The sequence below is a fragment of the Hypanus sabinus genome, chromosome 4 (assembly GCF_030144855.1).
Source record: "Hypanus sabinus isolate sHypSab1 chromosome 4, sHypSab1.hap1, whole genome shotgun sequence".
Classification (NCBI taxonomy): domain Eukaryota; kingdom Metazoa; phylum Chordata; class Chondrichthyes; order Myliobatiformes; family Dasyatidae; genus Hypanus; species Hypanus sabinus.
This window is the reverse complement of record NC_082709.1, coordinates 47,567,286-47,584,880: the sequence shown is the minus strand read 5'-3', so window position 1 is coordinate 47,584,880 and position 17,595 is coordinate 47,567,286. Positions and strand designations below refer to the sequence as shown.

General features: G+C 40.3%; 1 protein-coding gene across 6 annotated transcripts in view; it reads left to right on the top strand.

Moving 5' to 3' along the window:
* Positions 1-17,595, top strand: part of LOC132392730 (diacylglycerol kinase beta) — a 521,872-nt gene that overhangs the window by 402,346 nt on the left and 101,931 nt on the right. For all 6 annotated transcript variants that reach the window (XM_059967021.1, XM_059967020.1, XM_059967019.1 and 3 more), the window contains one exon: positions 5,547-5,637. In XM_059967021.1, coding sequence (XP_059823004.1) covers positions 5,547-5,637 — 91 coding nt within the window. The remainder of the gene's footprint in view (positions 1-5,546; positions 5,638-17,595) is intronic.

Sequence of the window (17,595 nt, the reverse complement as noted above, 5' to 3'; positions counted from 1 at the left end):
AATTTTACTGAGTGTAATAGGTTGAAAAGGTTATGTTTACTTAGAAGTTTGACTACTCCAACCAAACCAATGGGAATGAGTTTTGCATATATCATGAAAAAATGCAGGAGCATTTAGAACTGAAATTATGGTTAATTGCAGAATGCTTTGGGTTTCATGAGTGGAAGCAATTGGAAGGGGAGTCCATTTCAGCTTACATAGCTGAATTGAATTGAATTTTGCCAGTTCAGTAATAGGCTTAATGATGCACTGAGGAATCATTTTGTTTGTGGAATCTTACAAGAAAGCCTTCAAAAACAGCTCCTAACTGAAGCACAACTCAAATTTAAAAGAGCAGTTGAACTCATTGTAACACTGGAAGCAGCAATCAAAGACACAATTGGGTTGCAGTCAGGAATGAATGTGAACGTGATCAAAATTGCAAAGTCTAAACAGAAATCTGCCTGTCTGAAATAATTGTGTTACCATTGTGGCAGAGGCTCACATTCAGCAGACCAATGCAGGTTTAAAGAAAACATGTGCAGGGGTGACACAAGGGGGAACTTCTTTACTCAGAGAGTGGTAGCTGTGTTGAATGAGCTTCCAGTAGAAGTGGTAGAGGCAGGGTTCAATTTCGTCATTTAAAGTAAAATTGGATAGGTATATGGACAGAAAAGGAGTGGAGGGTTATGGGCTAAGTGCAGGTAGGTGGGACTAGGTGAGAGTAAGTGTTCAGCACAGACTAGCAGGGCCCAGATGGCCTGTTTCCATGTTGTAATTGTTATATGGTTATGTGGTTATAAAACGCAACAAAGCAGGACTTGTATTATAAAGAGCATTTCAGGCAGACAACAATAAAGGGACTACACAGGGAAGAGAAAAAGTGAAAGAAGTCGAGTTGCAGTTTCAAAAAGAGCAGTAATCAACATGCTGTTGGTCAAAAATCTGATAATGATGAGAATAATACAGGACTGAGTAACCTTAAGATTTACAATGTGGAAACTAACTAAAGAAAAGCAAAGTGACTGACACCAAAGTTGACTGGCAAATTGACTAAAGTGGAATTGAACATTGGCTCATCTGTTTCAGTCATTCCACAAAATGAGTTTGAACGGTGTTTCAAAGATATCAAACAGAGATATCCTACTAAGAACTTATACTGAAGAAAACATAATTCCTGTGGGAATGACAGTCGTAACAGTGAAGTACAACAGCCAATAAGTGAAATTCGGTTTGTATGTGGTAAAAACAGAAGGGTCAGCATTGTGGGGCTGTGTTTGGCTGAGACAGCTACAACTTGATTGGAGATCCATCCATCATCTGCATGCTACATTCCCTACAATAGAATCAACTGAAAGTGAATTAAGAAAAGTATTGGATGATGCCTCACAGTGTTCAAGGATGGCATTAGAAAACTTAAACATTATCAAAGGTAAAATAGTGTTAAATGGAAATGCCTCATTCAAGTTTTACAGCCCATCCTGTTCCCTAAACCATTCAGGATAAAGTAACCAGTGAGCCAGATTGTATGGAGACTGAAGGAATTCATTCCAAGTTTGAGTTGAGCCCTTGGACAATGCTAATGATCCCAGTCGCCAAGAAGAGTCAAGATCTGTGGTGATTCTAAGGTCACCCTCAACCTAATACTGAAAGTAGGTTAATACGTTCTGCCCAGAATAGAGGATATCTTTGCAATCCTTCTTAGAGGAAAACACTTCAGTAAAGTGGACTTAGCTGAGACCTACCTACAAATGGAGATGGGTCCAAACCGTTTCTCACCATAAACACTCATAAAGGGCTTTATCACTATAATAGGCTTAATTTTGGGGTAGCATCCACACTTGCAGTCTGGTAGAAAGCTATGGACCAGGGGCTGAAAGCTGCCCATTCACTCTGTGTTACCTGGATGACATCATGTCACCAGCAAGGATGACAAGAAACATCTCCAGAATCTCAAGAGAGTGTTAAAAAGATTAGAAAATCTTTGGCTCAGAGCACAATGCAATACGTGTGTATGCTTTAAACCAAGCATCACTTACTATGATCGCACCATTAATGCACAAGGATTAGACAAGTGTACTGAGAAAATTCAAACAGTGGTGAACGCCCCAAGCCCAAAGGATACATCACAGTTGCAGTCCTTTTTATAATTTGTCAATTACTGCAACAGGTTCCAGCCAAACCTGGCTACTGTGCTCCATGTCTTGAACTCATTGCTACAAATTGGGAAGAAATGGCAATGGACAAAGCAGTGTGAGGTGGCTTTCCAAAGGCAAAGGCAATGGTGACATCAGACACTGTCCTCACACATTATAATCCACAGCATCCAGTGAAGCTTCCCTGTGAGGCCTTGCCTTATGGTATAGGTGAGTCATGTCACATGTTATGAGTGATGGAAGTGAACACCTTAGCATCATGTTCCCTTATGGCTGCAGAGAGAAAAATTGTGCACATGTTGACAGAGAGGCCTTGAATCTGGTTTGGGGTGTAAAATGTTTCAACCAGTACTTGCATAAGAGAGAGTTCGCCCTTATTACTGATCATCAACCACTGGTGTTCATTTTTAATCCACAGAAGGGTGTTCCATTAACAGCAACAGTACAAATGCTATATCTCTATTTACCCCTCAGGTAAGATGGAGCTTGTCAGCCTGGGTAGGCAGTCCATCTAAGAGAGGGAAAACTCTGATTTCAAACCTTCTCTGCCTTGTGGCCATACTCATGGGAGAGGCTTCGGGAGTAAACCCTGAGGACAAAGCCAAAGCTGGAGTCCTTAAGGCAGTCTGACATTGTCTTCAACTTCGATCTGGCAACTCCTGCAACGACACGTGCCAAGCAGTATCGGCCCTTGCCCTTCCCTTGGACAACATCGGTGGGGTGGAGAGGGGAGACTTGCTGCATGGGCAACAGCCGGTCTTCCATACAACCTTTCCCAGGCCCTGCGCCCTGGAAAAGAATTTCCACGTGCAGATCCATGGTCTCATGAGACTAATGGATGCCATACTTACCCCTCAACTAGCTCTGATTGCCCATTTTTCCATTATCTATTTCCATCTATCACGCACTAGCTTCAGCCTGAAGATACCTACTCCTCATTTGGCTCTGCCTTTCACACACCAGCTCCATCTTATCCCTCCTGTCACCTCTCTATATTCACTACTGTCTATCTACCCTGTCAATCCTGATGCAGGTTCTGCACTGAAACCCCAGACATCTCTTTGCTTCCACGGCCTTGTTGAATTCCTCCAACAGTTTGATATTATTTTCACTCCAAATTCTAGCATCTGTTGGAATGTTTGTCTCTGTCTTAAGTTCTCTCCTGCATTTTGTTTCAGAAAAGCACTTCTGTTTAAAAGGGAACAGTTCTGTTTGGACTTGATGTGTTAACCTCTCATTTGTACAAGACATTGGTTGGTAGATTAGATGCTGTAATTTGCCCCAGGTGTGTAAGTACTGTAAATAATAGAACCTGCGGAAGTCAGTGAATATGTGGGGAGAATGAAATGGGATCACTGTCAATGGATCAGCGAGGAAAGGGACCTGTTCCTGTTTCCATGGTGTATGACACTATCGACTCTATTAAAAGGTTACCTCATTGGAAACAGCCTTGAACCACATTGTTTTTCAATGCAGAATGATTCAGCATCAAAGTGAAATATTCATTTTAAGATATAAGTAATTGTTTAAAGATCTTTATTTAGCAACATCTATAGTTTACCATGTTACATGAGAGGTTACCATGAAAACACTAATAATTCATCTCTGAGGCTGGAAGACAGGCACCTGTTCCCAGATTCTGTAAATAGCACCTAGCATGGAGGCATACCAGGATGCAGGTCCACGCTCCATTTCAGTCGCGCTTTAGGAAACAGCTCACCCTAGAAGACACCTGACAACCTTTAAAGCTCATTGAAATGTCTAAACATCACTGCTGACCACAATGTGATACAGACAACCACCACTCTGACAACTATTGGCTAACTCTGGGTTGCAAAGGATTTTCTGAAAATGTATGCTGAAGAACTGGGAGAATCAAAAATCAAAATGCCCAAAAATAAATTTCATTTAAAGAATGCTGCTATTTCACTGATTATTTTGCATAATACTATTACCATACAGGTTAATTGTGAATATTGCTGGTGGTACTCAGTAATAACAACTGATTAATGTTGTTCATGAGAAGACCCTGCCTTCAGCACAGTTGTGTACATGTTTGGTTTTCATACAACTCCAGTCTGCGCTCACAACTGTTTTAGTGGAAGCTAACCCTCTCTTCTTCTAATTGTGTTGCTCCTTGGTCAGATACCTGAATCCATACCCTTCTGCTGTCTGCGCTCCTTTGGAAGAAGCAGTGAAGCTCATCCGCATCCCTTTGTCCCCATAAACTCTTTGATAATTTTTGACCCTTGGATGAATTTTTTATGCATTTCAGCCCTGTAACTGGAGGTCCATTTTACCTTGTAGAAATGGACAAAATGCAATAATACTTGTCTGAGAAACTTGAAAATAGTGCCTTTTTGGTAAAACTTCATAATAATTGAAAAAATAAAAACAGCTATAAATCTGAAATAAAACACACACAAAAAGAAGTGTTGGCAACACTCAACAGAGCAGACAAGACAGCTCATTGAAACTGAAAAGTTAAATTTTCAGGCCACAAACCCTTTATCAGTACTGTGGAAAGGGAAAAGGTAGATTAGTTTTAAATTGAGAGAGGATATGAAGGGATGGATTAGACACCTCTGATGAATTGAAGCTACTGTTCCAAAGATAAGGAGACACAACAGAGAGCAGATGCTGGAAACTGAAAGCAGTCTGCTGGAGAAACTCAGCAGGCAAATTTCTTTCCTCCCACTGATGCCACGCGACACACCGAGTTCCTCCAGCAGTTTGTTTGTAGTCCCTGAGGTGATGCAGCTGTTTACAGAGCAGTTCAATTCATGGATTAATGAGGAATGCTTGTAAATTTAAAGGATTACTTATGGAAAGGGATCTATATAGATAGAGTAGAGGGCATCCTGACTGGTGGTATCACAGCCTGGAACAGAGCCTCCATTGCACAGGATTGCAAGATTTGAAATTCATAGATTTTTATGTCTTTGCATTGTACTGCTGCTGCAAAACAACAAATTTCATGTCATATGTCAATGATAATAAATTTGGGCTGTTAATGAGGGCTGTTGATGTATCCTTATATACCTCTTCTCTGTCAACCAGGCAGAAATGCCATTCCTTTCTCATGGTAGCCTCTAGGCTAGTGCTAGCTTCACTCCCTTGCTCTACTAGGGTTGTATTTTAAATTGAGCAAGTCTCTAGTGCATTGCTGGATATCACAAGTTGGATGACTCACTCACTGTCCTTGGTTACTTTCAGTTTGGTTAGTGACTAATGGAGAAAGATCTTTGTGGTTGTGGATTCTCTCTTGCCTGTTTTCTTATTACCAAGCTGCAGCAATCTGTTACAATCTTAACAATGAATTCAACAAGGAAGATATCTGAAGTGAACTGTGTTTTCAAAATGGATTCTTGGTTACATATAATAGTGTATGTTCCTTTATATTCTTTTCAGAATGAAAAACAAGCTATGGTATTTTGAGTTTGGAACGACAGAGACATTTTCTGCTACTTGCAAGAAGTTAAATGAATTTGTGGAAGTGGAGGTGGGTGACTTATTTTTCCTTTCACAATATTTCATTGATGTCATTAAAGAGGAAAAAAGGTGGAAATTAAATAAAATAAAGGCAGAAATCACTGAATATATGCTGTAAAATTAATCAGCTACTGGATGAAAAGGACAGATCAAAACTATACTTGTAAACTCTTTGGACCTTTCTCAAGAATGGTCCATATTTGGAGCATTAATGTCTCTTTCAACTATTGATGGACGTACATTTCCTGTACCAAGAATATTCAAGTGTAAAATTGGGAAAGCGGCAATGAAGAATTGTAAGTAAATCAATAATGCCTACCATGTATTACTCAGTCCCAGATTTTAAATCTGAGCTGAAGTTATTTGCAAAGGTTAAGCACTTTGCTTAAGATGTGATTTACTGACACATCAGACTATTAATAACAATTCCAAAAGATTACTTCCAATTTCCTTGAACTTGAAACCATATTTCACCAGGCCCCCTCAGTAATGTGTACCATCTGGTTAGAAAATAAATAACTGCAGCTGTGCATAAAAAATACCCATGGTATTCTCTCTGAATATTTGCCCAAGGGATGCTGCAAATAGTTGTATTATTAAAAAGTTGCTAATTAGAGCTGAAAAATAAAGAATTATTTAAGATGCTCAACACCTGGCCAACTCATTGTTACTTTACAATGCATTGTAATCTTGAGCTGTAACCTGGTTGTAAAATATTGCAATGGATATCTTCATTTTCTTAATTAAGACGATCATGCTGGCCATCAATTTTAATAGAGAAATCTGTAGATTATTTAAATGAGCCTGATTATGCTGTTTGCTGGTCACTGCTTTACATATTCTTTCTGGCTGTCAATTCACAATTTCATGAACTAATACACCAATTTTAACCTTCTTTGCTAATGCAGTAACAACTTGGAACAGATACTAAGAATTGATGCTTGTTTTGCTTCCAAGAAATTTCACAAGCCTCAGAACAGTAGTTAAGAGTGATTTTCCAGAGCTGGAACATGTCTTGGCTGGGGAGATCCATTTTCCCTCTCTGCTTTGTGTAAACATGCAGTAGAAGGCTCCAGGTGGAAAATATGGCAAACACTTCTTTCACTTAAGTCATTTCAAGTAATTATCTTGATTCAAAGTTAAGTAAAAAAATGTCACTTAAATTGGAGAAATTGGGAAGAAAATAAATGAGAGTTCCCTCTTCGCTGATCAGTTGTTGTTTGAATTTACAATTACAGCAGCTTTCCAGAATAGGTTTGTACATCTGGATGATTTTATTGAGAGGAAGTAAGCGGATATAGTGGGGCAGTTTCACCTAAAGAGGAAAAGAAAACCTGGGTATTCTTGTTATGGTTTGCCAAAACTGAGGAACTCTCCTTGGTTAAAAGAAGTCTGACTTCAATCTAACTTCAGTCCTAAATGGTTAATGACAGGAAAGGGCAAAAATCAGTAAGTCAGATTGGTTTTCTGCTCAGTAGAGCTCTACTGGAAACAATGGCTGCGGAGAGATCAAATGAGAGCAGGATCTGGTTTGCTTCTAAGTCTTGCACAAATCGATCAAGTAATCTCTTGGTGAGACATTATAACAAGGAATCAAAATGTGTACAGATCTTCTGAGAGTGTCTCACATTAGAATTTAATACTGATTAGCGAGGAGAAGTGGGGGTGAAGACTGGCAGACAAACAGGAAAGCAAAAATGATCAAAGTAGCCAAATGACGTGGTTCATGTCCCAATCTCTTCCCTTCCATTTGAAGTTTCATGCTATTCCCCAACTTCTACTGGAGCCTTGTAATCTGAATGGTGCCAAGTTCAAGGACATCTCAGGGAGGAACTTGGAGTAACAGGGAAATAACAAGTTGTCATGATCCATGAGGAATCCAATAATATAGATCAAACAAAGATGTCAGATCTGCCATCAGAATCACTATCGATTATTATCACTGATTTATATGATGTGGAATTTGTTGTTTTGTTGTAGTGGTAGAGTGCAAAGACATTGTAGAAGTTACTATTTATTACAAAATAAATAGAACAAAACAAAAAGAATAATGAGGTAATGTTCATGGACCATTCAGAAATCCGATGGCAGAGTGGAAAAACCTGTTTCTAAGCCGTTGAAAGTGGGTCTTTAGACTCCTGTACATCCAACCTGGTGGAAGTGGAGAGGACATCTCCCAGATGGTGAAGCTGTTTAATGATGGATATCCTTGATGGCATCCTGAAGATGTCCAAGGACTTGGAGGATTGTGCCTGTAGCTGCTTACGACCCTGCACATTAGAGCCTCCAAATGGGACAATAATGTAAACATTCAAAATACTCTCTACTCTATATTTATAGAGAATTACAGAAATGTTAGGTGACATACTGAGTTTCCTCAGATTCCTAACAATGTAAAGCCACTTGCTTACTATCTTCATGATTGCATCAATGTGTTGGGCCCAGGATGGTCCCTCTGAGACATTGATGCCCAGCAGCTTGAAGCTGCTTATCTTTTCCACCGCTGACCACTTAACGAGGAGTGGTATGTGTTCTCCTGACTTCCCCTTCCTGAAGTCCACAGGAAGGGGAAGTTCTTGCTGGCAATGCTGTAGCAACAGCACTCAACCAGCCAAACTATCTCACTCCTATATGCTTCTCAGAATCAGGTTTAATATCACTGGCATTTGTAGTGAAATTTGTTGTTTTCTGGCAGCAGTACTTTGTAATACATAATTTAAAAACTATAAATTACAATAATATATATACAATATATATGAATTAAATCAAATGTAGAGCAAAAAGAGAGGGAAAAATAGTGAGATAGTGTTCATGGGTTCATTGTCCATTCAGAAATCTGATGGTAGTGGGGAAGAAGCTGTTCCTGAAATATTCATTGTGTGTCCACAGGCTCCTGTAGCACCACTTGGTAGCAGTGAGGAGAGGGCATGTCCTGGATGATGGGGGTCCTTAATGATGGATGCCATCTTTTTGAGGCATTGGTGTTTAAAGGTGTCCTCATTGTCGAGAAGGCTAGTTCCCATAATGGAGCTGACTGAGTTTACAACTTTCTACAGCTTTTTCCAATCCTGTGCAGTGTCCTCCTCCATACCAGATGGTGATGCAATCAGAGTGCTTTCCATGGTACATCTGTAGAAATCTATGATTGTTCAGAGTTCAAAATAAATTTGTTATCGAAGTGCATATGTGCCACCATTTATAATCCTGAGATTCATTTTCTTGTGCGTATACACAGTAGATCCAAAGCCATAATAGTATCAATGAAAAACTGCACCCAACAGGATGAACAAACAACCAGTGTGCAAAAGACCACAAACTGTGCGAATACAAAATATGAAAAGAAATTATCATGATAAATGCAGTAAATAAGCAATGAATATTGTGAATGTGAGATGAAGAATCCTTGAAAGAGAGTCTAGATTGTGGGAACAGTTCAGTGATGCAGCAAGTGAAGTTGTTCCCATTGGTTCAAGAGCCTAATGGTTGAGGAGTGATAACTGTTCCTGAACCTGGTGGTGTTAGACCTGAGGTTCCTGTTTCTTCTTCCTGATGATAGCAGCAAGAAGAGAGCTTGACCTGGGTAGTGGGGGATCCTGATGATAAATGCTGCTTTCCGTAACAGTGCTCCATGCAGATGTGCTCAAAGCTGGGAAGCACTTTACCCGTAATGAACTGGGCCGTATCCACTACTCTTGTAGGATTTTCCATTCAAGACCATCGGTGTTTCCATACCAGGCTGTGATGCAACCAATGTGTCACTAATGACATATTGAATTCCTTCAAACTTTGAATAAAATATAGTCACTCCCATGTCTTCTTTGTAATTGCATCTATATGCTGGGCCCAGGTCAGATCTTCAGACACCCAGGAACTTGAAACTGCTCATCCTTTCCACTGTTGATCTCTCAATAATGACTGGTGTGTGTTCCCTTGACTTCCCTTTCCTGAAGTCCACAATAAATTCCTTGGTCTTACTGATGATGAGTGCAAGGTTGTTGGTATGACACCACTGAACCAGCTGAGTACGCCTCCTCATCACCATCTGAAAATCTGCCAACAATAATTTTGTCATCAGCGTATTTATAGATGGTGTTAAAGCTGTGCCTAGCCACCCAGTCATGGGTGTTGAGAGTAGAGAACTGGACTAAGCACGCATCCTTGACGTGCAACAGTGTTGATTGTCAGTGAGAAAGAGATGTTATTTCCGATCCACACAGACTGTGGTCTCCTGGTGAGGAAGTCAAGGATCCATTTGCAGAGGGAGGTACAGAGGCCAAGGTTTTGGAGTTTGTTGATTAGAACCGAGGTCATAATTGTGTTGAAAACTGAGCTGTAATCAATAAACAGCAGCCTGATGTAGTTATTACTATTGTCCAGTTGATCCAAGACTGAGTGGAGACCCAAAGAGATTACATTGAGAGATCACCTATTGTGGTGATAGGCAAAGATCCAGGTTCTGTAGGTCTTTAAGTGTGCCAAATGATTGTCATCTAAATCATAAAAAGTAATTTTATAAAAAAATTAAAAGAAATTCAAATTTATGAAAGCATAATTGGAGAAGTTAAAGAAACTGAAAGGCAGTGAATACCCAGGACCTGAAGGTCTGCTTCTAGGGATTTAAAGGAAGGGCTATGAAAATAGTTTCTGCGCTGGTTGTTCATTCTCCACTGTTACAAGGGCTCTAGAACGGTCCTCTTAGGTATATGTAACCCTACTATTTAAGAAAGAAGAATGAAGAGAGAAAAAACAGAGAGACCAATTAGTCTGACAGAAGTAGTTAGAAAATGCTAGAAATTTAGGAAGTGATAGCAGAGCAGTTGAAAAACAGCACTGGGAAGTTAACATAGAATTATAAGACCATAAGACATAGGAGCAGAATTAGGCCATTCAGCCCATTCAGTTTTTCCACCATTACATCATAAAGGAAAATCACATTGGACAATTCCATTAAAATTTTGTCAGGGTGTAACTTGCAGACTAGATTAAATGGAGCTGATATATGTGTTTATTTTAAATTTCAGAAGGCCATTGGCAAGGTGCCATGAAAAGATTATTAGAACATATGGGATTATTAATGATATTGCAAGCTTGGATTGAGGATTAGGTTTAATGGACAGAAACAGAGTAGGGATAAATTGATAACTTTATGGTTGAGAGGACGTGACTAGTGATGTTCTGTGGGGATTGTTGCCAGAACTCCTGCTGTTCACAATTTATTATCAGTGATTTTGATGAGGGGTTGAAGTGTAATGTATTCAGTTCACTGATGATACTAAGATCAGCGGTACTGTGGGTGGATGCAGAAGAGATACACAGATGAATAGGCAACAGTGTAGCAGATTGCGCATCATGTGGAAAAGTATGAGTTCATCCACTTTGGTTAGGAAAAGTAAAGAAGCTGACATTTTTCAAATGGTGAGAAATTAGAAGGTGCTTTTGTTTAGGGAATACGTTGATGCAAATATATAGAGCCCTGGTGAGACCTCATCTGGTATATTATGTACAGACCTGATCTCCCAATCTGCGGCAGAGGGAGTTCACTGAAGATTCACCAGATTGATTCCAGCTTGACGTGTTGCTCTGAACTCTTTGCCTATACTCAGCAGTTTGAAAGAATAAAATTCCTTCTCATTAAACAGCCAAGACTCTTCCTGTGCTTGATAGGTTAGATAGAGAGATGTTGGGATGTCTAAACAGTCGAACTTTGGGATGCATTGCTGAGTTTTTGTAGCTGTGTGCGTTTGGTGAATAAAAGTTTATTTCATGTTCCAGCTTTGTTCTGTCTCCTGGCTTCAGATCTCATCAGCTGTTAAGGCAAGCAAACACAGCAAATTTGCACTGAAGCACTGTATTATATCAACATGATAATTTCAGTAGAAGATACACATGCAATCCTACAACAGCAGCAAGCTCAAGTTGAGGCATTCCAGCTGAAGTTAATCAAAACCTTGAAGAGCAAGTTGTCAGTACAATATTGGTGTCCAACACTCAACAGAACTCATGTGAGTCAGTTGTTGTGTTCATGATCAGCTTCCAGTTTGATGCTGTTTTGGGAGTCACAATTCAAACGTTATGAAGCTATCTTCTGGGTTAAGTTCACCAGTAAAGATGACTCGTGGAAGACTAGCACTTTGCTCTGAAAGTTGGGCACTGCTGAATATGAGTGTTATTTCAACTTCATGTTGCCTAAAAGCCTGCATGACCTATCATTTGACAAAACTGTCCAACAGATAACAGGAATTTTTGGAGAGTAGTTATCTCTCTTTGATGTTCACTACCATTGCCTAAAAGCTGTTAAACATAACACCAATAACTTCATCACAAATGCTGGTGTCATCAATCATGAAAGTTCAAGCTGGATAACGTGATTGATTCACAGTTCAAATGTCTGATTTTTATTTGTGGACTTCAGGCATCTGGCAGTGCAGGCATTCACCAGTGTCTCTTGTCCAGACTGGAGCAAGACCCTGACATGGCTCTGCAAGATGTCACTCAAGAATGTTAGTGGTTGATTAACCTGAAATACAATTCCAAGCTGGTTGAACAGAACTGTGTCAATGCATTTCAACGGCCCAGACGCCATCACCCAGCAGATCGTCAAGTGGCCAGCCACAACCTGTTGGAACTATGGTACATGGCATTATGTAGAAAACAGTCAATACAGGAAATACTTAAACACTTTTGTGGCAAATGCCATTGCTGCGGGCACGACAAAGTCTTTCACCGTCCTTCACTCTTCTAGGCCAGTGAAACACAAGAGCAAGAAGTTTCAAAAGCAAACCAAAATCTACAAAGGGTTTAATGGTCACATTCAAAGTTGGCTTCACCACCAGAATGCAGTACATCAACATATTTATCAACAACCAGTTGGTCAAGCTGCAACTCAATAGAGCGTCACACCTCACCATTATCTCCAAACGCATATGGCGGGTGCTTGGGTCCTCATCACACTGTTTGCTGTGCATTGGATGGAACCCTCCATCTGATTGCTGAACTTCACTGCACAGTGAAGCTGAATGGTAACCAAATCAACAGAGTGTATTACCAACAGATCAGCCAGATCTGAACATCCTTAACATTGACTGAATGGACAAGCTTGAGATCTGGAGCATCCTTCTGGATGAGCTCTGTAGGAAGACATTGGCTACTTAAATCAGGATAGTTGATGCCATACCACCACCAGTACGCTAGACCATACAACAACTGCAACAGTGCTATGCAGCAGTGTTTCTAGATGGTTTAGCTGGCTGAACTGAGCTGCAAGCAGAACTCCATCTCCGTCCAGACGCAAAGCCAGTTTCCTGTCCCAAAAGACCAGTTCCACGTGTAGCCTTAGCAATCATGGAGCAAGAGTTAGACTGCCTGCAACAAGTTGCTGTGATCAAAGGTGTCAACTGTTCACAATGGGCGGCTCCAATAGTCATCATCAAAAAAGCCAATAGCACAGTGCGGTTGTGTGAAGACTTTTCAACTGGAATCACTGTGGCTCTGGAGACACACCAAGTCCCATTACCGATACCTGCAGATCTCTTCACGAAAATGAACAGTGGTTGCTACTTTTATAAGGTTGGACTTGTCTGAAGTCTACCTCCAGGTAGAATTGGTGAAAAATTCACAGAGCTTCTCACCATTACAACACAGAAGGTTTGTATTCCTTCCTCCATCTAACTTTTGGGGTAAAGGCAGCTCCTTCAACTTTCCAACAGCTCATGGACACCATGCTGAGTGGTATTGAAAGTGTTACCTTGACAACATCATGGTGATGGTACAGATCAGCCAGAACTATGCCAACACCTGAACGTGTTTTGAACAAACTACAAACCTTTGGATTGAGACTTCAGGCAGAAAATGCAGCCTCTTGATCTCTTAAATCAAATATCTGGGATTCATCATAGATGACCACGATCGTCACCCAGTTCCCAAAAGCATCACAGCTGTCTTAAGGATGTCAGCACCTTACAATCATTTTTGGGTAAAATTAGTCATTGTTCCACATTGCTCCCAGCAATGCACCAGCTGAGGAGCCACTAAATGCCCTGCTCAACAAGTCTGCACATGGAAATGGTCCAACCAATGTCAAGTGGTCTTTGATCAGATGAAGTATATGCTGTGATCATGCCTTCTCTAGACAGATGCACCTAACTACAGGGTATGTGCTGTTATATCCCATACCTTCTCTGATCACACTATCATGCATGCAGACTGATCACTGACTGCTGCAGAAAGGAACTTTGAACAAATTGAGAAGGAAGCCTTGGGAATCACCTTCGCTGTGAAGAAGTTCCACAAGATGCATTATGGCAGACACTTCACATTCTTATTGATCATAAGCCACTGTTGTCCATCTTTGGTCCAGGAAAAGCATCCCAGAGTATACAGCTAGCCATCTAGAAAGGTGGGAATGATGTTCTTAGCCTAAAAATGTGAAATATGAAATCAAGTACAAATCAACTCATGAATTTGGTCAGGCAGATGCCTTCACCAGACTTATGAATCAGTAGGATTGGGATCAAATGAAGATACAGTCATGGCTGTGATTTTAGTTGATCAGATTCTGCAGAAGTTCTTCTGGTCATGGTTGACAAGATCAGAGCAGAACCAACTGCAGAGCCTATTTTTCAGGTATTGCCAAACTCCCCATTGACGGGTGGCCAATCGAGGTTGAGGAAGATGTATTATTTTATCAACATCATACATTGTTCTCAACTGTGGACTTCTGCCTAATGTTTGGAGACAGAATAGTGATTCCACGAGTACTTCAACCAAAAGTACTGAAACAGTTCCACCATGGTCCACCCGGGCAACAATTCAATGAAAGCCCTGTCAAGAAGCTTTGTGTACAGGTTGGCCATACACAATGATATGAGATTTGTATGTAAGCAGTGTACTTAGTGCTGTATGACAGCAAAGGATCCAAGTACAACTGATCCGTAACCATGGGCTCAGGTTCACAGACCTTGAAGTTAAGTACCTATTGACTTCATTGGCCCAATCAACAGGTGTTCCTACCTCATGCTGGTTGACATCTGCAAATGCCCAGAAGTATTACCTACAAAGTCAGCAGCAACAGAGCCTACCATTCAATAGCTACTGCAGATCTTCAACTGCCTTTGGAGGCAAGAAATGCTTCTTTCTGACAACGGCACCTCTTTCAGTTCACAGCAATTTTCTGCATTCTGCCAAAACAGTGGAATTATCCTGACCTGCTCACTCCTATATCAACCACAGTCCAATGGCTAAGCAAAGAGGTTTATAGATACCTTCAGTAACTTATAAAATCAGGAGGGGAAAGAGTATCAGCCAAGGCTCTCACACATTTCTCATGACATATCTAATTTCACCACATCCAGGCCTTGAGGGGAATTCTCCATCTGTAGCACTTTCAGGAAGAAAACTGCGCATGGTGTTGGATGCTGCCACAATGTCCAACAATTGAGACAACAGATGGTCACGTTGATGGGTGAAGTCATTCAAGCCCGAGCTGCAGTGTGAACCAGCCAATATCACATTAGGCAAGACCTCTGGGTACCAGGTCAGATTGTTAAATGAATGGGGAAAGTACTCTTTCAAAGTGCTAGAGGAACTCAGCAGGCCAGGCAGCATCTATGGAAAAGAGTACAGTCGACATTTCAAACCATGGTGACTATACTCTTTTCCATAGATGCTGCTTGGCCAGTCGAGTTCCTCCAGCATTTTGTGTGTATTGCTTGGATTTCCAGCGTCTGCAGATTTTCCCAAGTTGGGGAAAGTACTCTACAACATTATTGTAGATGGACGTCTCTGGTGTCACCACATCAATTAGTTGCAGCCACATGCTCCCGAAGGCACAACAGGCTTCTCAGGCAGATCACCTATCACAGAGCTGGATCTTCATCTCCCACTGGATCAACCGAAACAACCATGAGGGCTTGCAAAGCTGAAGATAACACCGTGACAACAAAGTAGCAGCCTGCAACCATTAAGAAGAACTGATCACTAGTGCAAGCCAATTGTTCCAATCCAAATCAACTCCCGACTTAATCATTCTTCAAGAGAGAGTTGTTATGGCGAGGCAAAGCAACCAAAGCCTCTTGGTCAGCTGGCTCCCAATCTCAGGCTGACTTTCTCAGATTGGTCGTTTTCGTAATTGTGTCTCGAATATCCATTTAAATAGTCATGCTTTGAGATGCACTGCTGAATTTCTGTAGCTACATGGTCTTAGTGAATAAGGTTTATTTTGTGTTCCAGCTTTGTTCTATCTCCTGGCTTTCGAGGCTGATCAGTAATTATAGGCGAGTGAAGACAACAAAAGCAAAAATAGCAGTATGACTGTAGTGTTTCTACACTGATGTAGTGATTAGGGTTGTGCAGGTTGGTTCAAGAGCTAAATAGTTGAAGGAAAGAAACTGATTTTCAGCCTGATGGTTAGGACTTAAGGCCTCTATACTTTCTGTCCTTTGGTAGCTGCGAGAGGAGGATATGAAACAGATATGGGAATGTTTGATGATTGATGTTACCTTCTTAAGGCAGCACTTCATGTAGCTACTTCTGATGATGGGGAAGGCTGTTCCCCTGATGCTTTGTGATAAACTGTGTATCATTGGTTTAGGACAATATTAACGCATACCTGGGTTCTTTTCACACTGTTTATCAGAGACTCATGCTGAAAATAGCGGTGTACTTGTGAATGTCAGGTGAAGGCAGGATTAAACTTGAAGGTTAATTCCTTGTATTGTCAAATAATATGCTAATAGAGACTGTCTAAATGCACAGATCACTTAGTTAAAATTATTGATGACTTTGAGCGTGCATGCGATTGTACCCCCAGTATACTCAGAGAATGTAAAACATCTTAGGAATTTTGTTTTGCATGGTTTTACACAAAAGGGTCAAAGCATACATCAATGTTTAAAAAAACTGCTTCACTTTAAAGACATAGTTGAAGGAAACAGCCTTGTATTCTGGCCTCGGGTTTGTTTTCACTGCCTTTCCAATTTATAATGGCAGAAAAAATATAACTGAAGTGAGCTGCCCAATCTTGCATATCTGGGAAAAGTTATTGTGAAGGATTATTTATTCTGTTGAAATTGCAACATCCAGTTTGGCACAGAATACTCATTTAATGCAGTAAATCAAAAGCAAAAGTGCATTCTGGAAGTCTGAAATAAGAAATACTCAGCAACTACTTGGAAAGAACCAAAGTAAATAACCTTTCATTAAAACTTTAACACATTACCTTGCAAGTAATGGGGTCTGATAAAAATGACAACTGGGTCTTCCCTCACACCGTACAGAAGCTTTCTGAATTTTCTTTTCAAGACATACAGTAAGTTTCCTTGGTGTGTTTTTTTTTATTTTAAATTCTACCAGGGACATTAAGTCATTCTCTGCTCTGGTATTACTGAGTTTGTGCAGCAAAGCGATTTCTATTTTAGCAGTGTTCTAAAGCCACAGCATGAGAAAGTAGCATCGACAGTATACCTTTGATTTCATATAGCTAACCAATAGATTCTTTGAAAATGCTTGCACCTGGTGTAGACAGGAAGCTTTCACCACATAAGGCAACAATCTACTAATGTAATCTTTCAACACCAAAGATAAATAATGTACTTTTCCCTTATTCAGTGCAATAAAATTGTAGCCTCTTTATTCTCCAGATACAAAATATTTCCTTCTCGCCTTGTATCACATCTGGAAAAATGTAAATTCAGACTGCAGTTTTGCCAGAGTATTTTGTCTTCTTTTATACTTACAGTGCTGCTAGAAAATGAATGAACCCTGCAGAATTTTCTCTTAATTCTACATAAGTATGACCTAAAATGTGATCAGGTCTTCACGTAAGTCCTAAAACTAGATAAAGGGAACCCCCAATTAAATAAATAACGCAACAACATTATACTTGTTCATTTACTTATTGAGAAAAATTATCCAATATTACATGTATTTATTGGAAAAAGTATGTGAACCTCTGGGGTAAGTAGCTTCTGCA